Source organism: Indicator indicator, chromosome 19, assembly GCF_027791375.1.
Source record: "Indicator indicator isolate 239-I01 chromosome 19, UM_Iind_1.1, whole genome shotgun sequence".
In the NCBI taxonomy this organism is placed as follows: domain Eukaryota; kingdom Metazoa; phylum Chordata; class Aves; order Piciformes; family Indicatoridae; genus Indicator; species Indicator indicator.
Window position 1 is genome coordinate 801,178 of NC_072028.1, and position 26,284 is coordinate 827,461.

The 26,284-nt window shown below is 48.2% G+C and overlaps 1 protein-coding gene across 1 annotated transcript in view; it reads left to right on the top strand.

Annotated features, from left to right (window-relative positions):
• The first annotated feature begins 8,106 nt into the window (after positions 1-8,106).
• Positions 8,107-26,284, top strand: part of KCTD15 (potassium channel tetramerization domain containing 15) — a 38,622-nt gene continuing 20,444 nt past the window's right edge. The window contains exons 1-2 of the mRNA XM_054389796.1: positions 8,107-8,124; positions 9,526-9,701. Of these exons, the coding sequence (XP_054245771.1) occupies positions 8,107-8,124; positions 9,526-9,701 (194 nt within the window). The remainder of the gene's footprint in view (positions 8,125-9,525; positions 9,702-26,284) is intronic.

Below are 26,284 nucleotides of genomic sequence, written 5' to 3' on the forward strand. Positions count from 1 at the left end.
TTCATACTGTCTTAAGAATGTCAATAATTTTTTTACCTGATTATTGAAAAAAATTGGAATTGAACTATAGAATAATTTAGGTTTAAAAAACAAAGAAGTTATAGAAAGGTTAATTTTTAAGCATCTGCACAGAATACAAAGAACTTCTGGTAAGGAAAAAAATACAAAGTATTTATTTTGAAGTGTTTAGTATCTTAATAAACATGTGCTGGGCATTTGGCCAAGAACATTTAAACCACCTCTGATAACTTGTAACTTAGCACTTTTAATATCCTGAAACTGAGCTTAGGAATCTCCTGCTATAAATTTTGTATTGCTTTACAGGGAGGATAATAGTTGTTGAGAAAATAAGTTCTAGTCAGTTCTGACAGCATTTCTTCTCTTTTGTTCACCACGTCCCATTTATTATTTTCCTTTGTACACTTCTTAATAGCTCAGCATTAAGTGAAACTCTGAAAAACAACATTAGGATTCAAAATGCAGTGGAAGATTTTATTTTCAGGGTCACAAGTAGCATAGCGAGATTTCTCTCTTAAACAATGACACTTAGTATCTCTGTAGTTCTATGAATACTTTTGAAGTGTCATATTAAAACCAATCTCTTGGCCTTCAGGCAAAGAGAAGCAATTAGTCTTGGAGTTGTGAATAAATAAAAATCCATTTATATACCCGTCCTTGACACGTACCTTGCAAATCTTAGAAACTTCATCTAGTGGGAAAAGAAATGTTAAATCACCAACACCAATACTAATCATATTGCAACGTTGCTTCCTCAAACTGTTTAGTTTGTATCAATCTTTTAAGTATTAATTCATATGTATATATTCATACATACTGAAACACAACAACAGAAAGGCATTCACACACTTGAGCGAGAAGAAAGGACGGCACGAGTGCTTGCAGAGCTGTCACACTTACCTTTGCTACCCTCAGCACCAGCACAGGCAAGCCCAAACTCAAAGCTCTCAAGTGCATTGTCCTTTTCTCAGAGATGGTCCTGCACGAGTTGGGGACCAGGCGCATGCCTTCCTCATCCCAGGTGCTACCCTGCCTGTGCTTCCATCTGCAAACACACCAACCCAGCCTGTGTTAGCCATGTATCCCATTTCCCTGCAGCACAGCTAAGTGGTACCTGGTGCTGATGTGCTGGGATGAGTCAAAACCCATCTATACTTTGTGTTCAGGGCAGTACTGTGAGATCTTCTGCTCTTTTAACTGTGCGTCACTGCAGAAGCATCCTGATTTTACCCTGCTTGGATTGCTGATTGAGATTCCCGTATTTATTTTTCTCTTAGCAGTTAGTAATTAACAGAGGAAGGGAAAAGGATGATGCCAAGTCATCCCAAAAAGTCCTCCTGCACCCCTACAGAAAACCTGCATGCCACTCGGGCTGCCTGACAGGTCACCCAGCCTCAGTGGAGCTTGTCCTCTCTGCATCCACTTGTTGGGCAGAGTGCCAGGGAAACGAGACTACTTAGGCTGCAGCCATGTCCGGTGAGCAGGTGAAGCAGGTGGCTGGGGACACACTTGTGTTCAGAAGTGATTTTAGCACAAAATCCACTCCTCAGTGCTGCACTCTCAGAGGCAAACTGAAAGTCCCAACCCTGAGGTCAGAGGTGGGATGGTGACCCCCAAGCAGCGTCGCACCTGGGCTGGTGGGATGGTCAGGGAAAACAAATTTTAGTCTGTTCTGGATGCAAATCTCTCTGCTGACCTAGTTCTCATTCTCCTTTTCATTTCAGAAGCTCAGCTAAAAATCCATAAATTAAGGAAATTAACTGATGGAGCCTCCGGCATCTTTGTAAGCTATTTAAATCTTTAAATTTACAACATCTTCTGCATATATCAAGTAATTGAACTAACTGCAGGGATGTAACTTTAATGAGAAAATTTCCCTCTTCTCCTGTAGTTTGTACTCTAGGAAAAAAAAAAAGCGGGGGGGGGGGAAAGAAAGCTACCCTTAGGAGAAAAGTTTCTGTTTATTCCTGCCGCGGAAAAAGAACTTTCCGAGAGCCTGCGATGTCAGCGGGTCCCACCTGCCACCCTCCCCGATTCCTGCCGGGTAGCTTCGGTCCCCGAACCCGCGGCGCGGAGGGTAGCGCGGGCGCGGAGCGAGTCCCCGCTGCGCGCCGGCGGCCTGACCTTTCCGGCAGCTGTGCTCGTTGCATAACCGCCCTGCGCGGCCGCGCCCGGCGCTAGTAGGCGCTGCAGCCCGGCCAGTGCCCGCGGCCGCCAGCCCCTGCGCGGCCGCGGTGGGCGACGAGAGCCCCCCCCCTCCCCGAGTGCGGACGGACAAGCGTCGGAGCTTTATCATGGGGCCGCCAGCCGGCTGCGACCGCACACCCTCCGCCGAATTTCCGCGGGGGACCAAGCCCCTCGCGGGGTTTTTTAAAAGCGCAGGCACCGAGAAACCCTGCGCATCTTTGGCTGAAAGTTGAGGGAGGGGTTTGCCTTTTTTTTTTTCTTTTCTTTTTCCCTCCCTTTTTTTTTGTATGCGGGGGTGGGGGGTGTCCCTGCTGCCCCGCCTCCCCCGGCGCAGTGCGCGCCCGCGGAGCCGCCCGCGGAGCCCCGCGCCATCGCGCCGCGCTCGCTAATTGAAATGGCGCTTTTGGCCGGGGGCGGGCTGCCAGGGCGCTCCGCAATAGCACAATGCATGTCGATAGACGTCATTTGGTTTTAATGGCCTACAGGAAATTTGGCGTTTACAATGCGAGACATTAGCAAAGGGTGAAAGGGAGGGGGAGGCAGGAGGGATGGATGGATGGGAAAAATTGCAGCCCCCCTAGCCCCCCACTACCATCCGCCTGGGAGACCCCCCCTGTCCGCGCCCCCGCGGCACTGGGTGCTAAGGGGGAAGGGGAAGCGGGAATGGGGGGGATGTGGTGCTGTTCGGGTCTATTTTTTATTATTTATTTTTGAACTTGATCTAGTTTATCAACAAGTGCAGAGTGGGTGCTACCCTAATTGTAACAGAGGAGTCAAGAGATGTGAGAAACGTGCCCTGTGTTACTTATTTGGGAGCTGAAAATTTATGCCTAGTTGAAAATGCCTGGGGAAATATTACATCAGACCAAATGACAATGATTAAAATCAGCTTTTTTTCCCCCTTCTCCCCCCAGCCCCCCTTTTCCTCCTTCTTTTCAGTAAGTCTGTTGAAGGACGTGACAGTGGCCTGATCCTCCCCAACACCGAACCGTTATCCCCCGGCAGGGCCGGGCCGGGCCGCGCCGCGTCGAGCTCCGCGGGGCTCCCGCCCCGACCGCTCCGCGCCTGGCGGAGCGGGGCTCTGCGGGCGGCGGCGCCGGGGGCGCGGGCTGGGGCGCCGGCTGCCTCCTCAGCCCTATTTCATTTTCAGAGATTGTATTTTATTTTATTCCGGGTGTGGGGTGGGGGGAATAAATCTGGAGCCTTTCTCCAAAAGGAGGGAAAAATACCCAATTTTCATCGCAAAATTAGCTAGGGCGAGAGCAAAGGGCTGAGCTAATTGTAGCCTAATCCTCTGCCCTGCAGGCGTTTGCAAAGCCCTGAGCAAGAATTCGCTTTTTTTCCTCCTCTTCTCCCTTCCCTCTGTTATTTAGAGACGGGATTATTGCCTTTCTTCTCATAACAGCCTCGGCAGTTTCATTTAAAGGCTTTTTTTTCCCCCTCACACACATGCATACACACAAAATAAATAAATAAATAAAAAAGGCAGCAAAATCAGAGAGGGGGAGAGAAGACAGAGAAGCTTTAAAAATAATAACAATAATCACAGCAGGATCTGCGGAGCAAAGATAGTCATAAAAGCCCAAAGCTGAGCCCCTCCGCACACAGCCCCAGCAGCGCCCGGAGCCAGAGGGGGGCTCACAGATCGCTTCTGTGCTCAAGGTAAGGAACGCGGCGGCCAACGCGGCTTCTGGCGCCGGAGCGCGCAGTGCGCGCCGAGCCGAGCCGAGCCGATCCCAGCCGAGCCGTGCCGAGCCGAGCCGAGCAGCATCGTATCGCGCGGCGCGCTCGCGCCTCCGCCTTTTTTTTTTTTTTTTTTTTTAAAGCTTTTTTTTTTTTTTTTTTTTTTTGGAAAGTGCCTCTCGCTCAAACTCGCTCGGCTCCAGCTCCGGCTGCGGGGAGAGGTGGCGGACGGGTGCTGTTTAAAGCGACAGGACCCGCTGGCGGCCGCCCCGCTCCCCGTGTGCATGTTTTGTTTTGCTCCGCTCCAGCATGGGCAGCGCCGGCGGAGCCCCGCGGCCCGGGCTGCCCGCGCTCCCGCAGCCGGCCCGGCCTCGGCTCTGAAGACGGCGCAGCCCCAGCGCGGCGGAGGCAGTGCGGTTCGCCCCGCGCTCTCGCATGGTACGCGCGGAGCCGCGGGGCTCGGGCGAGCGGGCGGGGAGCCGCGGCGCGGGGGTGCGCGGCCGGGGCTGGGGGCTGGCGGCGGGGCGGCTCGGCACAAAGGAAAGGCGGGCGACAATGGGGACGCGTACGGAAGAGACGGGCGGGCTGTGAATGAAACTCTGGCGCCAGTGAGAGTAGAAGGCTCGGGCTGGGGTAGACTTCAAACCACTCGCGGCTATAGTTTGCATTCGGGTGCCGCATGCGATGTGGCACACTCCGGCACAATTAATGCATCGCCTGGCTGCTGCTCGTCACCATTGGCTGCCGGAGCATGCACAGGAGCGGGAGTCGGGCTTGGCTTGGCTTGCGTTTTTTTTCCTGTTTGCATTCATCTAAGACATCTCCTTTCTTGTTATGTGGAAATAAGTAAAGGACGCCATGTTGTGCCTTTTTTTTTTTTTTTTTTCCGGTTGAATTTCAGCTTTGGGCATTCGGTGTGCTTAGAAGAAAAAGGCAGAAGTTGAGTGACCGGGTGCGTTGCTTGCTGGTGATTTCCCTGACCATCAGCGGGGAAAGGCTTTTGGGTGACGTGAAACTCGCACTAAATAGACTGGAGACTGCCAGAGACAGGCGGGTCGCGCGGGGAGGTTGAGGGGGGAAGGAAGAAGAAAAGCCATTTTTCCCACCCCCGCCCCCCTTCCTTTTCGGTAACCAGAGCTCCAGAGGGAGCTCCCCCCTCCCCTGTAAAAGTTTTGGGCACAATCTCCTCTGTCACTCGGCCCGGTGCTCAGTAAAGCAGCGCGGAGGTGTCTGCAAGTGTTGATGGACTTTGAATTTAGGAGCCCCCGAGCCCAAGGTTTGCGTTACCCCCCTCCCCTGCTTTGTCTGCAGGCTGGGTACAGGGCGTAAGCAGTTGTCTCGGAGTGGCTCTGGAGGCAGACCCGAGCGGTCGCCCTCCCTGCTTAGAGAGACAAAGGTAATTGCCAAGCCCGTGGCTGTGCCCATCTGGGCAGATGCAGGCGCTGCCAGCGAGCGCCGGGATAACTCCTGCAGCCGGTGACTGCCTCGAGGGGCTGCATGGGGTGACTTTCCCCCTGATGCTCCCGGGGGGTTGCTGGCAAAGAGCTAAAGGTCTCAGGGGAGAGCGAACAAGCTGCCCCGAGAATCCAGGCCCGGGAGCAGCCGCGGGGGCTGCTCGGGCACGGCCGGGGCCGGCTCCAGCTGCTGGCGGGACCCTCCCGGCCGGGCCGCGGTCCCCGGAGAGCAGGCTGCGCCTCGGCATGTCCTTAAACCTGGCGTTCCCATTCCACATCTGAAATGTGCATGAAGGAATTAAACTGCACGAGTGAATAACAGCATTAGTTTCAATTAATTTTTATCCTGGCAACAATAAACTTTAGAAACAAAGCGCGTTTACATCCTTAATTAGCCTTGCTTCCCATCTGTAGTCTTTTAAGTGCCTGCTCCTTGATTTAACTTTGTCCCTCCTTCAGAGCCGCCTCCTTTTCCATTCTTTTTTCCGTTTTTCTCGTTATCCCTTGCAGACTGCTGCCTGTTCCTTTGCTGCAACCTTTCACCTCCCTTGTCCCTATCTGTCTGCTCTGCTCTGCTCAGTTGATTTCTGCTGTATTTTCCCAACATCAACAGCAGTATTGGTTACCATGGCCCCCAGCTATGTGCAGAGGTGGGAAAGCTTCATCCGCCCAAAAGTTCTTAACACTTTTGAAGTCTTTCTTTTAGTAGGATCTGAAATGTATCATCTAGAGTGTGTATTAAATGAACAGTATTCCTGAAGGCTTTAGAGCAAGAAAGGCAACACCCTGGAAAATTCTGCAGTCTTTCAGCATTCTCTGCCCTAGGGTTATAGCCTTGGGCACGGAGCTGAATGGAGCTCTTACAACTGCCTTCTGTTTACCTTTTATGGTTAAAATAACAGCTTAGCAAAGAAGCAACTTCATGGAGAAACGATTCAGTGAAATCATCTCAAGCTGTAGCAGCATAGCTAGTTTAATCACCCCTAGAGAGCTGAACAACTGTGAGCACAATGGGACACAAAATCATTTTGTGTGTAAATGAGCATGGCATTGTGATTATTTCACTTTGCATGGGCAAATAGTTTTTACAAGCAGTACTTATGCAGTTAGCTTAGAAAGGCAGAAAAAGATAAGCTGGCTCTGAAAGATCTTGGTGTGCAATGTTTGAAAACCTAAATATTCACATAATTTGAGAATCAGGCTCTATTGATTTTGCCTTCAGCAGGTTTCTGTGTTACTTATTAGAGCAGGGTTATTGCCTGTGCCACTAGTTGGGATGCTGTATCCTGTTGAAGGCGACTAAAGAGCAAGGATTATTTTACATGGTTTAATAAATGAAGTTTGTTAGTGTTTCTGCGATATTTACCCTTCAGGTTTTAATTTTCACATCGGTATTAGAAAATATGTGCATAAAGACTCACACTGGATAAATACATTTAGGGTTTTCCTTTGTGCATAAAATAAGTACATTACTCAGTGTGATGAATTTTAGCTGCATTTTACATTAAGAAGAGGAAGGAGTCATTAGAAATGGGGTTATGGTACCTTAAGAAACAGGGGGGAATTTATTTATTTTAAGGAACAGGAGTGTTTTCAGTGCCCTTTATGTAGTGTTTAGCAATTACGCCTCTTGGTAATCTGCTCCTACGAAAGAGATTGAATTCCACAACTTGAATAAAAACACAGGATTCACATTTTTTGTACAAATCCTCTCCAACGGGGGGGGGGGAAAGCCTGTTTTAATTCACTGCCTCCTCCCCTCCCCCTAAAAGCCAGTGGCACCCTCAATAAGTATGAAAAGGCATAAAAGTTTGAGAAATATTTTAGCTTTTCAATGATTTTCTGTAATTAAGTTTTTTTTGAACATATACTCTAGCTGAGAGATGCCAAAAGCAGAGGATTGTTCAAAGGTCCCTCCAGTGAATAGTATAAATTAAATATCTACTGTGTGAGTATGGCCTCTCTGAGAATCTCAGACTCTCTACAGATCAAGGAATTTACTGGTATACTAACATTAAACACAAGCCTAAGACAGCAGCAGTGCTTAAATATGCACAAATAGGTTTGGATCACTTGATCTTTAGCTATCTGTGCATATTTTAAAACCGAAGTCTGTATTTCAAGACAAACGGTTAAATGTAAGATGTGTTGGCAGAGGACTGGGAGCCCTTTAATTTCATTTGGAAATTGTAACAAGGGGTGCAGATGAGCCCTAATTAGCCCTGTTTAGTGGAACTGCGTGAGACTGATTTCTAAGGCAGCTCTATACCATGCCAGGTCTGTACCTTAATCATTTGTGATAATAGTTAGGATCTGAACAAAGACAGCGTTGACATTCAGCCTGGATCTTCTGACCCTTGCATTGAAGTGAGGAGTGGAGCATGAACATGAGTTTACAGTGCTCCTTGGTAAGAAAAACCCCACCTTTGTCGGTGCTGGCAGGCAGATGAGGCACCCACAGATTAGTAAACACCTTAACTGAAATCCTGTAGGTACTTACATGCTAAGTTGTTTTTAGAAGTTAGTTCTTTTTTTTTATGCTGTGTGACATGTTTACTGAAGATTGCCCACAACAGGCTCTTGTGGGAAACAAGAAAGCAGCCTCTTCAGTCATGAAAGGATTCAGTCCCTTTCCTTGAAGGTGGTGCTGTAGTGAAAATGTTAATGCTCAATTTCGTGTCGGCTGACACAGAAGTCCTAGGACAGAGCTGGTGTCTTCTCCGTGCTCAGTGCAGATGTCTGTCCAGCCTGCGGAGGGAGAAGGATGTGGATTCATAATGGGGTGATGTATTGTGCTGTCCTGTAGACAGGAAATTCTTAGGAGCTAGCTAAGATGAAATGCAGTAAATGGAAATGTTGTGATGCCTTTGTGAAGCTCTTTGATGCGTTAGGATTTTTCAGACTTTCTGTATAGCTCGGGATGAATTTTTGTACAAAGACTGTTGCTAATTGCATGCTCCTTGAGTGGCGTAGCCAGGCTGCTTCTGCACAGAGTGCTGAGAGGGAGGCGAGCCCAGCCCAGCTTTAGATTTCTAAGAAACATTGGCCAAGAGGTGTAGGAGAAATGGGCATTCACTTTGCAAAGTGCTTGTCAGATGGAAGGAAGAGCCTGGGCTCTCGGTAGCATGCTTGCAGAACAAAATGCCAGGAAAATTAGATTGTATTCAGAAAAGGCTTCGGCGATAATGTTTTGCATATGTTGCTTTACCCGTAAGGGGGAGAATGAATGGGGGTTTTCTCAAACTTTCTTTCCTGAAAGGGTTTTTTCTGTCTGAGATGGATGCTGCTGCCCCGATGGCACCGGGCTCCACTCCGAGATACACAGCTTCTGCAAGATAAGCTGCCTGCTGCTTACAGCACAGAACTGAGGCATTTGCTTTTGTCCTGTCCATTCCAGGCTGTTTTGCTTTGTCCATCAGCTGAAGGTTTTTGGGCTCAATTCAGCACTGGCACTGCTTTTCAGATGTTTCTGGGGCGTTGGGTGGGCTGTTGAATTTGTATTTTCAGGTGCCAGGTCCTACAGTGGTTTCTGAGGTGTCTTGTCATGACAGCATGGGTCAGTTTATAAATCTTCCTCTTTCCACTGCTTCCAGGTGCTAATTGCTTCCAGTTTGAAAGCTAGTTACTTCTTTATGTCTAGTATTAAGGCTTAACTGAAAATTACCCATTTGTTTCACAATTATTGAAAATAAACCAGAAAACTGATCGTAGTTAGAGATGAAATTTACTGCATATATAAACTGAGTGCCCTAGGTCCTGAGGAAGTCACCAATTTAGAGGTGTCTCGTTACTGAGACAAACTTGCAAAAGCCCCTGAATCCCAGTTCACAAATTGGTTCTTCGTTTGTCAGGGGATATTTCACATCTCACACAGAAGAAGCCTGCGACCTTTAATTAGAATTTTGCAGTTTGTTTTATGCCCCTTGAGGCTGACACCTTGAAAAAAAATTTTTTTCCCCCTTGATTCCTTATTGCTAATAAGCATCTTTCTCTTCCCCTCTGGTACTTTGAAGAAAATGATGCAAATACACTTAATTACAGTGGTGGCAATAATTTGTTAGCCGAATATGTGATCAGGCAGATGCATAAACCGATCTGATTAGATCTGTGATCACACTGGAGAGAAAGGTAAGACACTGGCACACGTTTCAGAGGAACTGTTCTTTTTGCCTCCCCTGTGCAGGAGGGAAGAAGCATGTCCCGTCTGTCTCTAACACGCTCCCCGGTTTCTCCTCTGGCCGCCCAAGGAATCCCTCTGCCAGCTCAGCTCACCAAGTCCAACGCTCCCGTGCACATCGATGTAGGAGGGCACATGTACACCAGCAGCCTGGCTACCCTCACCAAGTACCCAGACTCCAGGTAAGGACCACGGTGCGCCGGGGCTCGCTGCTGCCTGCGTGTGCCTGTGAGGGGTCTTTCAGGGAGGAACAGGATTTGTTAGATGTTCATCACTTGTGAATAATTCAGGTCCTGATGTGCACAGCACCTTCGCTGGGGTTCTGCAGAGCATGTCTGTACAATTTATGTATTATTTAGAGTCTACTCATTCTCTCTCTCAGCATCTCCTGCGCTCTGCCCGCACATCTGAAGCACCTGTTGGTGTGCTGCCCTAGATTATTTCCAACTCTACCAAGCAACTTTTCTTCTACTGTTAGTTAAAAAAAAAAATTAAAAATCAGTTCTTTTTTTGCCTTCCTTAAGAAAGCAGCACTGCTCTTTTACACCAGGAGCAATGGCTGTTTCTGTCAGCCAGCCAAAAGCCTTCCCTCAGTAGTAGCTGTGTGCCCCAGTGTCAGCAGTCATTTCCTTTGGGCAGTGGCCAGCCAAGCTGCTCGGGCTGCCTGCAGCTGCAGAAAGGGTTGAACCTTTGTGTGCTCAAAGGTAGCTGGCTTGTGCTGGACAGGTTGCTGACATGGATGGCAAGATTTGTTGTATCTGGCCTGTACTATCCCAGCAGATAAGCCAAATAAGGAGGAGATGTGGCATGAGAGAATATTTGTGTGTATGTCTCTTGCCTCCCCAGCTCCTAGTCCTGCAGGGTACTGGGCACCATGAGGGCTGGGGGATGCTGGCCAGGATCAGGCCTCAGATGGGAGCACAGAAGGGCTGCTATGTGGAGGGTTGAAGCACATTCATTGGAGCAATAGGTTAAGGCATAACCTGGTTTTGATTACTAAACCAGTTCAGCTCTTTATCACCCAGGCTGCTTGTTTTTCAGAAGAGCAGGTGTGGGGGTGTACTGTCAGGGTCCCAGCAGCCAGCTCCATGGACTCAAAAGCAAGCCAGAGTGCAGGTCATCAGGTCTCTTGCCAGAGGTTTTGCTGCCTGCATGACCAGTATTGCCATAAAGGACAGATACCTTTTTTTGGTGTGAAGCTCTAGTTTCATTTGAAGACTTTTGCTTTAAAAGAGCTGGGGATTTTTGCATTGATTTGGCAGCTTCCCAAGCAATAAATGACATTTATGGAGACACCTTGAAACGCCTCTGATGTCATAAAGCGTATGGCTGTGATTTCATTCCAAGGAGAGAGAGCTGCTGAAATTCTCTGTGGAAGAGAAACGATTATTAAAATAGCTATGTTGTACAGGCAAGCCAAAAGAGTGTGGTTTTTCTGGACAGGGTCTGCTTAATGGTGTCTGTGTGATGGTACTACCATCAGAGAGCAGAAATCTGTTCAGTGGGCAGAGATTTATAACAGAAGCAGACAAATGCTTCATGGTATAAAAACATACAACTGCTGAAGCTTCTCTGTAATTGAGTAGCACATCTGTTTCCACATTTTGAAATATCTCTGCTGACATTATTTTAAAAATATACCCCATATCAGACTTACTTAATAAAAGCTTCAATTGTGGGAGCTTTGAGAGAATATCCATAAATTCACGGATTTTATTGGAAAAGAGCGGAGCACCCATCTAACCTCTTTCTTTTTCCCCCTGTTTGATAACTAACAGCAGCATATTTCTCCAGGTTTTGTACTTTGTTTAAACTGGAAGTGCAAAGCTGTGGCTGGCCAGAGCTCACATGCTGCCTGGTGTTTTGCTGTGTGCTGCCTTGTGTTTGCATTGCTGTTACCTTATACAGCTCAAATGCTTTTTCAGCTGCTCAAACTTCAGTTCTCACTGGAGGGAGAGCTTACAGCATGAGACCTGTAAATTACACATTTTTCTAGCAAAAGAACCTTTATAAGTCCCCCAAGTAGGGGATATTGCTACATATATTAAGAAGCTGGGTGAAGGGTAGACCTTGATTTTTCTTTTTCCCCTTTTAATTTTTTTTTTTGTGAGTTTCTAATTTGTTTTTCTGCAGTGCTGCATGGTAGGGTTGGTTGGTTACCCTGCACTGACTGAGAGCAGTCTGCCCTGGTTGTATTCCTGTTTAAGACAAAGCACCTCTAGTTATTTCAGTGGGGATGCTTGGAGCTCCTGATGATGCTTGCCTGCCCTGGTGTGTAGCTCCTGTAAGGCACAGCCTACCTTTGCAGTGGTCTGGCTGGGAGAGGACCCTCAGGTCTCTCAGGTGCAGGAAGAAGCAGATAGCTTTTCTCAGCAAGACACCTGGAAATGATGGCAGAGCAGTTAGCTTATGCTCAGAGGTAAGGTGCAGAGCTGCGTGGAGCGGCACAGCCATGCTCATCCACAGACAGAGCTTGCTGGGCTGTTTTGGACAGCACATTAAACTCTGGGCTTCAGCCTGTCTTGAAAAAGCTTCACGAGCTAAGAAATCAGGGAAATCTGCAGATTGTATTTCAGCAGAAAAGGTAAATATCTGTTGAAATGCTTTGCTAAATCTTAGCTCCAGCCACATCAAATAGTTAGTGCTGACTAAAATTTATAAAGCTGTGGAATAAACTCCCTGCTCATTTGTGCTGCACTCTCTTCTTTCTTTCTCTGTGCTCCAAAAGCCTAAGTAGGCTTTTAGCTGGTAGTATATACTTGCTATGTATGTTTAAAGACACATACAGACTGTGAGCATGTGTGTAAATACAGTCAGGTTATGCATACACAGACATCACCTGCTAATGGAAAACAGGACAAAAACATAAATCAAATCATCTTTACCCTTCTGTAGTATTCTGAGGAGGCCCAGTCCTGTTAGGTCCTGAACAATCTCTGTTCATGTTGACTTCAGTGGGAGGGAAGAGCTCGCAGCAGCTTGCCAGACCAGGCCCAGCAGGAACAAGCATAGTATGACCAGTTCCTACCTATACCTGCTCTCCAGTCACCCCTCTGGTATGACAGAAATTACCGCTGACAGCAGCAGTGTGACACATTTACTGTGCTTGGTCAGGGTTGGCTCTGCTCAGCCCACTTGGCTGGCACTGCTTGGCTGCTCCTGAATTACCAGGCTGGCTCTGAACCGGGGAGAGAAAGGACCAGGTTCTGGAAGTCTTACTCACCTGAGAGAATGAATGGCTGGTGATGTGAAGTCAGAGGGTAAATCTGGCATCTCACTGATCCCAGAGTGGTTTCACAGAAGCTCTCACCGTGTCTTTGATGCTGTTTGTATTGGGCTAGATGCCCTCTTTCCAGTAAATTTTATGGGCTACATAAATTCTTTCATTTAAAAAGGATAAAACTCAAGCAGTGCCCAACTGGTGTGACAAAGGAAAAGAGGGTTACAGAGCCACTGTCAGAGATGGCTTCTAAACCACTCACTCACCGTGCTCTTACCTTTCCAGTTGGCTCTTTGAATGAAAAACCATAGAAGCAAGCTTGCCTTCCAGGGGGTGAGAATGATAAACACACACAAAAAAATCATGATCACCAGCATAATGATGGTGGTCATGGAAATTATCTCAGAAGTAATATTAGCCCCTCTTTCTGTAGCTTCTTGAGCCTGCCTTTCATGCATTCTCAAAGTCATCATTAGAGTTAACAAGCTTTGGAGGTACAAGGAGGCTGATGTTGTCTTACCTGGATGTGAGGCTCAATTTCAATAGTGTATGTTCAGCAAGTTCTCCCACTGAAGGTCCCAGCTCTGGTAGCTGTGAGTTACAGGTAGAAAGGGAAAAGAAATAAAAGGCAAACAAATGTTGAACTCAGTCTAGTGACCATCAACATCTTATTTCTGGAGTAGCTGGCTAAGTAGAGAAATTATTCATCTTTGAGAGTATGTCTTCTACAGACTTCATCCATGTTTTCACCCACTCTGGAGCAGCCCCTTCACACATTGACACTTGGACATGGATTTATCTGACAGATTGTACAGGCTGCCAAATCTCTAGCACATCCATAAAGTGAGTTGCAAATTGTATTTATCCAGGGTCGTGAGACAATTCTTGCATTTAAAAAAACAAACCCAAACCAAAAGTCCAAGCTCCTAATGAGCAGTCAGGAAGCCCCAAAGATATTGCCAGGTTCTCTGGTCTCAGTCCCACTGAACTCCATGGCATATGTCTCATTGACTTCAGTGGGAAAGAAGTTCCAAATGCCTGTATGCCACAGCAAGCCCCAGCTTCCCAATCTTCATGGAAATTCTGATCTCACTGGGAATCTCTGTTAGAAAGCAGAACAAGATGTTCCATCAGGAGCCTGTCCTCTCTGCAGCCCAAGCAGTGCTTGTAACTCAGAATTGCTGTGAGCTCCTGGTGAGTTGTTCTGCTGTAAAAGGTGAATCTGCTTTCCTTGGACTGCTGGTTAATCAGGATTTGTTGTATAGCCTCTGTTGAAGGGTTGAAGTCAGTTCTTATGTTCAGAAGGTGTTTCTGAAACCTTTGTTGTCTGACAGGAGTGAGCAGGAACAATTGAAGTGGGGACATCTGGGTGGGAGTGGTGTGTGGGCATAGAGCCCAGGGAGCCTGCCCCTGACAGGTTGTAGCAGACCATGTTTGGGACCTCTCTGCTCCCAGCCTTTTCTCTGCAGGAGAAAGGAGCTGTCTGGCTCTGCTACCCAAGGCAGGCTGAGCCAGTGCCAGCCCAGCACACACCCTGAGCTCAGCTTCTGGGCTGCCTGGGTTCTGCCACCACCTTCTCTCTAGGCTCTGTCCTCCAAAGAAAGCAAGCCTAGGCTTTATGAGCTGACCCGGAACTGATGCCTTTAGCTGTTACACAACATAGGAGACTTCTCCAGGCATATCCCTGCCTCGCTTTCCTCTTAGCCCACAGACTCTGGTGATTTGCAAGAGTCTTCTAAAGCATGTGTCTTCTCTGAATGTTTCTTGTCAAGAATTCATTCTTGTACAGACCCATCCTCAGACAAGCTCTTCTACCAAGCCTGATTTTCAGATTCTAGCTCCTCTGTAGGTGCTTGTGGATTTTAATTCCCCTGCCTTTTCTTTCGGCGCTTCTCTCTTTGGGTGCTTGAGCTGAGCACTGGCATTTGAGAACTTCTGCTTCTTCCTTGCTGCAGCCACATTAAGCTGGACCGAGCTCTGGGGAGGGCTCTTCTCCCAGTTTTAGGACCCCTTTGTTGTCCCTGACAGAACATGGTTGCTGGCCCCTTGCAGCCAGATGCTGTGGTCTCAAACACACCTGCTTCTGAGATGTACAAAGACAGATCTTCCACATCATCCTTCACACTGAGGGCTCTGTGCTGGGTCCTGTGCTGCCCTTCTTGGCAGGGAAGTTCTTTGTTTAGATATAATCCTCCAGAGCTGGCATACCTGGGAACATCTCACATCTCTTGCTCATTGTCACGAGCCCATCGGTAGGTTGCATCTCTGCCTTGATGTCCTGACGAGTCATGGGCCCACCAAGCTAAGAACAGCTCACCTCGGTGTTTCCAGTCAAGATCAGGATCAGGATCAGAGTTTGTGTCCACCTGGGAAACTCTTGCAGCTAGATCTGCCTGATGGTTGTGGTGTTGTTCCTCAGTAGCTTTGCTCTGAGGAATGTGAGCATCGATGTGTCTCACTTTCACTGGGATTCTCTCAATGCGAGCAGCAATGTCTTGCCACAGATCTGCAGCCCAGATTGGCTTTCCTTTCCTCTGCCAGCCAGTCTTCTTCCAGTCTTTCAGCCAACCCCACAAGGCATTGGCTACCATCCACGAGTTGGTGTAGAGATAAAGCTTTGGCCATCTCTCACGTTCAGCTATGTTAAGAGCTAGCTGGACAGCTCTCAGCTCTGCAAACTGACTGGATTCTCCTTCTCCATCTCTGGCTTCTGCAACTCTGCGCGTTGGACTCCACACTGCAGACTTCCACCTTCGCTTGTTCCCAACCAGACGACAGGAACCGTCTGTGAACAAAGCATATCTCTTTTCATCATCAGACAGATCACTGTAAGGAGGAGCTTCCTCAGCACGAGTTACTCTCTCCTCTGGAGGTTTAGCACAGCTTGTGCCTTCTGGCCAGTTTGTGATCACCTCCACCAAACCAGGCCTTTCGAGATTTCCCATTCGAGCTCTCTGTGTTATCAGAGCCATCCACTTAGACCAGGTAGCATCTGTTGCATGATGTGGTGAAGAACCTTTGCCTTTGAACATCCAATTCAGAACTGGCAATCTAGGAGCTAGAAGAAGTTGTGACTCAATTCCGATCACTTCAGAAGCAGCTTTCACTCCTTCAGGAGCAGCTAAAATCTCTTTCTCTGTTGGAGTGTAGTTTGCCTCTGAGCCTCTGTAGCCACGACCCCAGAAACCAAGAGGACGTCCTCGTGTCTCCCCTGGAGCTCTTTGCCATAAGCACCAGGTTGGACCATTGTCACTCGCGGCCGTGTACAGAATGTTCTTAATGTCTGGACCAGTTCGGACAGGTCCCAGACCCATCGCTTGGACTACCTCTCGCTTGATCTGGTCAAAGGCTGCTTGTTGCTCAGGACCCCATTGGAAACTGTTTCTCTTTCGAGTCACATCATATAGAGGTTTCACAATCTGACTGTATCCAGGAATGTGCAGTCTCCAAAATCCCACTATGCCTAAGAAACGCAGAGTTTCTTTCTTGTTGATGGGATTTGCCATGGTGGAGACTCTGTTTATCACATCCATTGGGATGTGACGGCGACCATCTTGCCACCGCACTCCCAGAAACTGGATTTCTCTGGCAGGTCCTTTCACCTTGTCTCGCTTGATAGCCAAACCAGCTTGCAAGAGAATGTCAATGATTTTATTACCTTTCTCGAAGACTTCTTCAGCAGTCTCACCCCAGATGATGATGTCATCGATGAACTGAATGTGTTCTGGAGCTCCACCTTTCTCCAAAGCATCATGGATCACTGCATGGCAGATGGTTGAACTGTGAATCCACCCCTGGGGCAAACGATTGAATGTGTACTGAATGCCTCTCCAGGTGAAAGCAAACTGAGGCCTGCATTCCTCTGCTATGGGAATAGAGAAGAAAGCATTAGCAATGTCTATGGTAGCATACCATTTGGCCTGCTTGGATTCCAGCTCATATTAGAGTTCCATCATGTCTGGTACAGCTGCACTCATGGGTGGAGTTACTTCATTCAAGGCACGGAAATCAACTGTCAGACGCCACTCTCCATTCTGCTTTCACACTGGCCAGATTGGACTGTTGAAAGGTGAATGAGTTTTGCTGATGACCTTCTGACTCTCCAACTGACAAATCAAGTTTTGAATGGGCACCAAAGAGTCACGGTTGGTTCTGTATTGTCTGTGATGCACAGTTTGAGAAGCAACCGGCACCTTTAAATCCTCTATCTCATGTTGTCCCACAACTGCAGATTCATCTGAAAGCTCAGGTCTAATGGACAACTTCAATTTTCTTCCATCAATTTCTACAGTTGCTATTCCAAAAGCCCATTTGTAGACAATCACACTGATAATAGATGAAATAGAATGACTCAGAATCCAAAACAGCTTCATTTTGCTTCCTAATCTGAGCAGAAATAAATCACAAGCAATCGAGCCCCATGTTGGGCACCAAAAATAAAAAGTGTGTCGGTGTGAGCTGAAATTCCCCCCCCCACCGACAATAACCAGGCTAGCTCAGTCTGGAAGCAAATGAAAAGCTGTATTTACAAGCAGAGTCTAAAATCTACAATGAAATGCAATGAATATGTACAAATATACAAAATTGACAACATTCACAAATATATACAATCAACAGAAAAGCACAACCGATCTCCCTTTGCTTCCCCCCAAGGGGACCCTCCCAAAGGGGCCTCTCTCTCTCCCAGGAGCTTCCCCCCAGACCCCCCTGGACAGAGAAGCAGAGTTAGTTAATCAGAAAGTTGTTAACTTAGCTGCCAAGGTCAGTACGTGTTATCTTCAGCCAGAAGAGAAGAAGAAACAGCAGCCAGACAGCCCAGCAACTGCCCCCACTGCCGAACGCAGAATGTGCAGAGTGCCCACTTTGTTTTGGGTAATAGTTCTTAAACATTTCTATCTATCCAGTGGAAGTGTTTAGAACAATCGTTATTTTGCTTTCTTACACCCAATAGTGACTTATTTACAATCTTTCACTTTTCTGTTTTGAACTTTGCGAGGAAAAAATTAAAAAGACAGTTTCAAACCATCACACTCATCTAGGATCAATCCAGTGTCACTCTGGGAAGTTCTTTGTTATGTTCCCATTGCATCTGTGTGCTGTTGATGTTACTGCCCAAGCAGTGTTAGTTAGCAAATTTTGTGGGTTACCTACTGGCAGTTAGGGTGTCAGTACTCTAGCTAGGTTAAGTGGAGAGGAGACCAGATCTGTTCCTAACCACAGATAGTTGGTGGCTGCAAAAGCACAGCAGGACACAGGAGAGCAGGATCCTGGTCTTGGAGCACAAGTGGTGTCAGCTGTCCTGGCCAGCCCAGCCCCGTGCCACAGCAGCCTGCACTGCTGTGGATGGTTGGCATTCAGCTTGACATGGTTTCTCCCAAACCTCCCCATGCCACTGCCACCTCACACTGCGCACCCCCTCAGCATCTCTGTAGCACCTTGTCCCACCGCAGCCTCTCTCGCCCCGCACACCGCTCAGTGACTGTTCCGAGCACGGTGAAGTACACAGGCAAGCTGCTGCCGTGGCACACTTCACCCTTCATGAAGTCCCACTCTTCCCATCGAGGCACCCTGTTCATGGGCTGGCACCAAGCTCTGACCCAAGCGCTGTTGTACATCACCCCAAAGGCAGAGTTCCGAGTCACAGCCAGCAGCCCGCGTTCGGGCAGAGCACTACAGAACTTGGCGGCATGTGAGCTGCAGTGCAAAGCTCAGTGATTCTGATGGGCATTGGGAACTTAAACCATAGCCAGGTTTTAAAGCAGAGCACCTGAGGAGGCAGGAGCAAGGCTCCTCTTGCCCCTCACAAACACTTGGAGATGCAGGCTACAGGCACGGTGCAGGAGCACTGCGCACATGTACCCGTGCTGCACGCCAGCCTGGCAGCTCTGCAGAGGGGTGAGCCTGCCAGGGCCCCCCAGGCCTCTGCTGCTCTTTAAGGCAAATCGGGTGAATGCTGCAGATGAGGACAAGTAAAAGGAACCAGAACCCAGAGGTTTTGGTTACATGCAGTGTCCTTTCTGATTTCACCTAAGAATTTTCATGGGGATGAACATTTTCAGTTTCATTTCCTGCACCTGCAATTGAGAGGTTTGTGTTTCTTTCTTGACTAGGCAAATCTCTCCTGGCTTTCCAAGGGAGTTTTGACCAGCAGCATGCTTAAGGAAAAAAATCTTGAAAAGGGTCTTTCCCACAGGTGCTGCATGGCTTTGCTCACACAAGTCCATGCAGTGCTCTGATGAGCTCTGGGAAAGGTATGACGCACGTGTGACTATAGGGAGATGGGTTGCTGCTAGGCAGCATCCCACACAGCTCCCGAGCAGCATGTGGGGCAGAGCAGAGTGCGTGAAGGTGAGGCACAGTTCCCTCTTACAGACTGGCCAGAGCCACTAGGGCAGTCCCAGCTCTGGGAGCACCAGGGCATGACCTGCTCCAGAGATGATGCTCATGACCCAGTCTCTATGGAAAATAAAGGAGTCCATAACAGGGGTGTAGTTAGAGCTGGGAAAAAAGGGGTTAAATACCCTGTCTCTGGCTTGCACTAAGGGGAGAAGTCCTGAGTTCAGGATCTGGCAGAGCCCATGGAAGCAGCAGGGCCAGCAGGCTTTGCTGCAGTACCCAGGGCTGTTGTTGCACAGCTGGAACAGCAGCTTTGGTGGTAGAGGAGACTACTCCCTGTAACTCTGACCCTTCACTCCAGTGACTTGGAGAGATGGGAGGGAAGGAATTTATATGGAAACTGATTCTTCAGACCTGCCTGTGTCCACCTCTCCAGAATCTCCTAACTGGCATTCAGGGAGCCACAGCAGCTGAACTGTCTGCTGTGATAAAAGTGTTTACTCCTCACTGGGTTGCACAACTGCTGCCTTGCCCGGCAGAGCCACTGCCTGGGGACTGCCCACAGGCTCTGGAGAGGAAAGCAGGATTTACCCTCAGGAGTGCAGGTCCTGCTGTAATTGGGCACTGAAGCTGGGCCCTACTGAGGAATGAATGATTTGTGTGCTTACTTGGAATATTGGATGAGACAGACAAGATGACTCTGCCTGGGTAGTCTCTGGTGAACACTTTCCTGGGGAGGATTTTTGCTGCTTGCTGCCTTGGTTGGGTGCAGTTCTAAGCATGAGTGGGTGTTAGGGCATCTAGACAGGAGCAGGGCAAGCTGGTATGGAGAGGAGAGAGCAAATCAACACTCATCTGACTTAGAGAAATCAAATGATGGCTGTGGTGCTGTGCTGTGAGAAAGCTGCATGTTCCTACCCTGTCACTTAGCTTGAGTAGGCAAAAGGGAGAGCTGGCACCTCCATGCAGCCTGGCTGGGGTGGAGGGATGGCATGTAGAGCCTGGAGAGGAGCCCAGAAGGTGAATGTTTAGCAGTGTCTCCAGCACCCTTGCTGCAAAGTCCAGCTGACCTTGTCTCATTTTTTATCTTCCCTTTCTTCTGCAACAATAACACAATTCTAGCTATTTACACTCAGCACAGCAGCAATTCCCACTCTTACTGCTTAGAACAGGTTAAAAATTAGCTTGGTTTAATAAAACAAAGAAAAGCCAGCAGACAAGATAAAAAATGTATTATTTAAAGAAAAATACTTATATGTAACAGTTTCTGAAGTTAGTCAAGTACTTTGTAATGTCTTTCATTGCTACTTACGCTTACCACTCACCTGGCAGGGCAATTTGGTGCCAGCAGCACAGTTTAAGTATACTTCAGCAGTCATCTTCAGGGCAGTAACATGAAAAACATCAGCAGCCTATTCTGAGACCCCACAGGATGCCATGGAAATGACCCTTCTCCTCCTTCCATGTGCTGCTATTGAAGGCTGTTTGCTCCCACTGAGCATGGTGTGAAGGCACTACACCTGTGCTTAGGCTCCTAGGTGTAGCACCTTTAAACCTGATGTAAAGGGAACTCTCCTTTATTGATGGCTTCTTCATGTGCTTCCTCATCACCTGGAGAGGAGTTAGTCAAGATGTGAATTTGGTAGCTCTGTACTGGGAATTGTGTACTGAGGTCACAGCTGTACCAGTGGAGCAGCCAAGGCTACCTCTTCCTGTTTGGTCTTTGAGTGCACGTCACTGGTGTGGTGAACTTGTGGTTTAGAACGCCACTGCCATGGCAAGCAGACCTGGGCTGCTCAGGGAGATATTTCATGAACTGCTTAGGAAGTTTATAAAACAGACTCCCTGGATTATGAAGCAAGGGGGTATCTGTTTTGTAAGGAACATGTTATGAAATGAATTTGTCTCCAGGCCTAACTTAATTATTTTAATGATCCCACTGGTGGCTGTCGTAGGTGTCGTTCTGTGTGTATATTGTGACCTACATGCTGGTGATCATTTGTGAAATCTAAGATTTAAAAATACATTGGGCCTTATTAATTCCTTGCCTGCTTTAACAGCAATAAATGGAGGTGGTTTGGATGTTGGGACTTTGGGCCAAGTCTCTCTTCCACTGAAGTCAACGAGAGTTCTTCTGTGAACTTAAATGCAAACAGAATAACCCCTGTTCTTCTAGAAAAGTGACTTAATAACAAACCTGGCCAGAATAATCCCTACTGTGGCCTGCTGACCTCTGGAATTATACCAGGGATGCATCCTGATTTGATGTGGAGAGGATTTATCAGAAGCTGAACCCATAGTAAGATGTTTCTCTTGGATATCTGCAGTCCTTGGTCTCAAAAATATCTGGAAGTGTAAAAACAGCAGGCAACTGAAGACAAAGCCTGATGCGTTCACCAGTGCTGCATGTACCCTTCCTGGCCAGAGGGCCTTCCCAAAGAGATGCCTCTGCTGGTGTGGAAGGAGTGACTCCAGATCTGTGCCTGTGTAACTGAAGTCAGGATCGGTCTCTTCATGGGTTAATCCAGTCTTTGAAAACAAAGTGCGTATTTAAAGAGAAGAAATATAGAGGCATGCAAGCACAGGGTTCTTAGTGAAAGCAGAAGGGAGGCTGGAACTCTTTGAGCACAGAGGAAGGAGATGGTGTGGAGGATGCCAGGCTGTAGCTGACACAGGTTGTGCCCCATGCTGCTGCCAGCCACCTTGGCTTTGCCAGGTTTCTCTGTTACCTGGTGCTTGCAGCACCATCAGCGTGTTCCCTGGTGCTGTGCTGTCATGAAATGCATAATCTGGTGACTGAAAGGACTGTCAGTCACTCTTGCCCTGGTGTAACTCCATCAATGTGGAGTTACAGCAGGCTGGTGGCTCTCCTACCCCAGTCTGATAGCAGGGAGAAGCTGTAGAACTGCAGTTAAACTTCAGAATTACCAACTCCTATCTTTTTGCTCTCTCCCAAGCTGCCTGCCCCTTCACCTCCTCTGCTGTGATCAGCATGCACTTCAGTCTTCTGATGCTGTGCAAAGCAATGACACCTGTGAATGCTTCAAAGGGCTTTGGGATTTCCTTTTTACCTGACTGGCCCTCAGTTGAAGCTCTGCCAGGCAGGAGGGCTGTTAGCTCTTCCATGCCTGCACCATTGCATCCCGTAGTGATGCAGCTGCTGTGCTGCCAGCCTGCAAGAGCTGGGCAGCAGGGCAGAGAGGCTGAGCAGAGGGGTGCTGATGTTCACCTGTGCTGTGTCCCTGTCACTGCTGCAGAATGGGATGTGTTCAGAGGCTAAAATTGCTGCTTCTTTATCTGCTGAGGACCACATAAAGCAAAACCTGAAGGGAGTGCTGCACGTGGAGGCTGGGAAGCTGTTAGGCAGCATTTGCACTGTTAACTCTTGGGCAGACTCAGGGATCAGTTGGCAAGGGCTGGAAACAGCTTTGCACAGTAAAGCTGAAAGGCTGAAGTCCGAAGGGCAGGCTCCCGTTCTACCTCTCTAATGCAGTGCAGATGCTGCCAGTGCTGCAGGTAATCCCTTTAGGACTGGTAGTCACTCCTGCAGCAGCAAATCTCTCTCTCTTGAGAAACTGGACAGTGAAAACCAGGGACTCCTTTTAACCTCTTTGGTGTGGTGCTGTGTTGTGCCAGGTTGTGCCACTACAGTTTCCCCTACAGGCTGCAGCTTTGGCACTGGGGAATGTGCTGTGCCTTCCAGGAGACCTCTGCCTAAATTCTGCCATTGCAAAACTGACATCCAGTTCCACAGGCAAATTGGGCTGTTGGAACTCCATGGAAACCAGCAGATGACAATACAGAAACTGGGTCCTCTGCTAGTGCTGTCTGGGAGGGGATGAGGGCTGAATTTGGGCCAGTAGCACGTAACACTGCTGTTGAATGAGGAAGAAAATTCAATGGCTGCTTTTTAATCTTGGAGGTGGGGGGGCAATCACACATGGATTTGTAACCAGCTCCAAACATATTTCCTCTTCTGTTCCATCCAGTTGTGTTCTGTTTGCAGACAGGAGGGTTAAAGCAGAGGCCTGCTTATGCTTTCAATTAAATCAAAGGATGTTTTGGCCTTGACTTCACTGGGACCAGAATCAAACCCATGCCCGTGTGTTTAAGAGTGAATCTCTTGCAGTCACATACAAAAGCCAGGTTCAGCTTTCAGTACCTCATCAGAATCCAGCAGTTGGCAGTTTGCTTATTTTTTAAAAGTTTTTGCCAAGCTTAATCCTGTAGAGCAGGTGTCTTTGTGCAGCAGGTGGATTGCTGTCTCCCTCCCAGGGGTGGGGTCCCTCTCCATAGCCCCTAGCCGGGATCTCCCCTTCTTTCTGTGGCTGTGGCCGTGGGGCTGAGCCCTTCCCAGCACACATGTTGGTGGGTCACTGCCTCTCTGGCCCTGCTCCCTGACTGCAGTAGCAAAACACTTACTGGAAATTCCTCTTCACTTCTGCCTTTCATCTGCCAAGCAGTTTGGGCTCACCAGCAGAGCTCAGGAGTTGTCCTACTTGGTGTGGATAGATGGCCTTTGGTAACTGTGTTCCCTTCAAGCAGCTTTTTAAAAAATCCTGCTTGATATGCTGAATTTCTTTAAGCCAGGAAGAGTATGCTGGGTACCACTTAATCAAATGTAAGAATAAACAGGAGCATCATTCATTCATCATTTTAAGTGTGATAGCAGAACTAAGGGTAGAGAGGACTGGATGACTCTTCCCAATCACACGTGTGCTTGTGGAGAATTACAGCCAGATGCAGTCTGCCTGTAACTGCCCACCACACCAGGGGTGAGTGATGTGAACAGTGCTGGAGGTGCACAGTGGTGTTCTTGCAGCAATTTTGCATTCTGGGACTGGGCAAAATTTGTGTAGTTTACTCACTGGAGGACAGCAGGACATGCTGCAGGAAAACCAAACAGAAGGAATGTAAGGTGAGCTGGTATTTTGGCAGACCAAACAAGTGCCCAGGCAGTGTGGACAGGTTCTCTTCATCAGAGAGGTAATTGATCACTACCCAGGGAGGCTGGTATCATTGCTGTCTGCAACAGTGGAGCTTGTCCCAGAGCAGCGGAGGCTGGCATGGGCACCGGAGTTGCCTGGTGTTCCTGCTCACCCCAGACAGTGCAGTGCTGCAGAGTCCCTGGCAGCCTGTGTCTTGGAACTTTTCCTGTGGATCTGGAAATAAAGAGTTGTAGGAAAAAGCTGCTCAGGTTTTGTGTGTCTGAAACAGAGGCAGAGAGCTGTAGCTCAAGCAGGTGAAATGTTGCAGCTGTTCATACAAGCAGTAGGTACCAAAGTGCTAGCTGCCACCACTGACACTTCACAAAAGGTTGTGCAGCCCGTGGGTACCCATCCCTCTGCCTCCTGCTGTCCAGGCTTTGCAGCCCCCACCCCTGCACAGGGTGTGGAGGGCCAGACCCACCCTGCAGGGTCACTGAGTTACATTGGAAAGGTTCCCTACCTTCGCTGAGTCCCTGAGGGAGGTTCTTGACTTCAGTGAGCAAGGATTTATCCCATTTGTGTTCAGATATAACCAGTACCTGCACCTTGTCCCAGCATTGCCAGTGTGCAAGGGGGATGGTAATGGAAGGAATGGCCAGAGCCTGTCAGATCTGAAAATCCTAGTGAAAAACCCAGAGGTAGCTTCCACTCGAGGTTACAGCAAGCAGATGGGCAGCCAGAGAGCCCCCATTTGGTGAAACCCTGTTCTGAGCAGGGCCCTCAGCACCATGATGCAGGGGGAAGGGATGCTCAGAGGAAGAGCAGGAAGAGGCATGTACAGGCAGGAATGTCTCACTGGAGCTGTGTGTCCTCATGTGCTGACAGCTGAATTCATCGAGTGCCTGCAACTCTTACATCTGAACTGAAACTCAGTTCTTGCAGGACTGGGACCTTTGGGGAACCAAGATGCTAGTTTAAGAGTTTGGTTTAAATTAAAGAATTGTTGTTCCTGCATTGCTTTTCATGGCTAAAAATTTAGTTTAAGTTCTCTCTTGAGAAAATACAAAAGGCCAAGAACCCTCACAAGGCTCAGAGCAGAGCAGCAGCAGCAACAAGGGCGTAATAAAATCAGGATATTTTTGCAATACACATTTGTATGAATATTTCTAATCCTCACCAACTATTTCGATAAAAGTTCAGTTAGGGGGAAGTAAAATACACAGGAATAGCAAAAGTAACCTGAACTTCAGCATATTTCACTGGAAGGATAATATTTGGCTCTGTGTTTTGAGGGCTCATATTACATTGTGATGTTATATGGTTCCTTCTACTAAAAACATTCAGGCCAGCCAGACTCTCCTCAGGCAGTCACTGCTCTCTGGAGTAGGGGTGGTGCAACTTGCCTACCTTGACCTGCAGTCACTGCAGTCTTGCAGCCATCCAGCTGCACACTGCCATGGTTAAGGCCTCTGGTCTCCTTGTGGTAACTCCAGAGCAGTTCAGCCAGCCCAGTGCAGCAGAGGATGAGGAGGCTGTTAGTCAGTGTGCCATGCAGAAGCTGTGGCAGTGCCAAGTAGGGAGCTTTTGCTGGAGAAATGCAACTGCACGTCTATTTCAAAGGTAGATTATTTTTTCTCATTAAACACAGCAGATGCATTTTGTGACTGACAGCTGACCTGAGAGTGGAGGGCTGCTGCTGTGTGGTAGCATGAGAGCCATGCTGTCCGTGCCTGTTCCTGCCCAGCAGTGTGGTCGCTTGCCCAGCACAGTGAAGGGATCCGTAGACAGCAATTAGCATGCTAGGAACTGTTTGTTCAGTGAAGTCTTTCTGTAGCTGTTAAAATAACACACTAAAATATACAAACACTCCTTTAATAAGGCAAAGCAAACCCATTTGCCTGGGAGAGCTGGCCCCTGCCACCGTCACACATGGCTAAGCAGCTCTTTGCTCCTGAGCTGTGGACCCGGGGCGAGCAGGATGGCAGAAGCAGGGCTGTGGGGAACAAATGTGCTGCTGATAAATTTGGGATGAGTGGCCAGTGCTGATTGGCCACATCTCAGTATCCCAGAGAGGTGAAGGGCTTAGAGTTAATCCCCTTGTAAACCTGGTGAGAAAGAAAAGCCAGGGAGGAAAATTCATGGGAGCCTCAATTCCCTTAGTTGCTTGTCTGCTCATGGTCATTGTCTGACCACTTCATCCCGCATGACCTGTTGGCATGCCTGGCTGCATGGATGAGGCACCAGCATGGCTCTTGGCTACCAAGAGAATTTTTTAATGCAG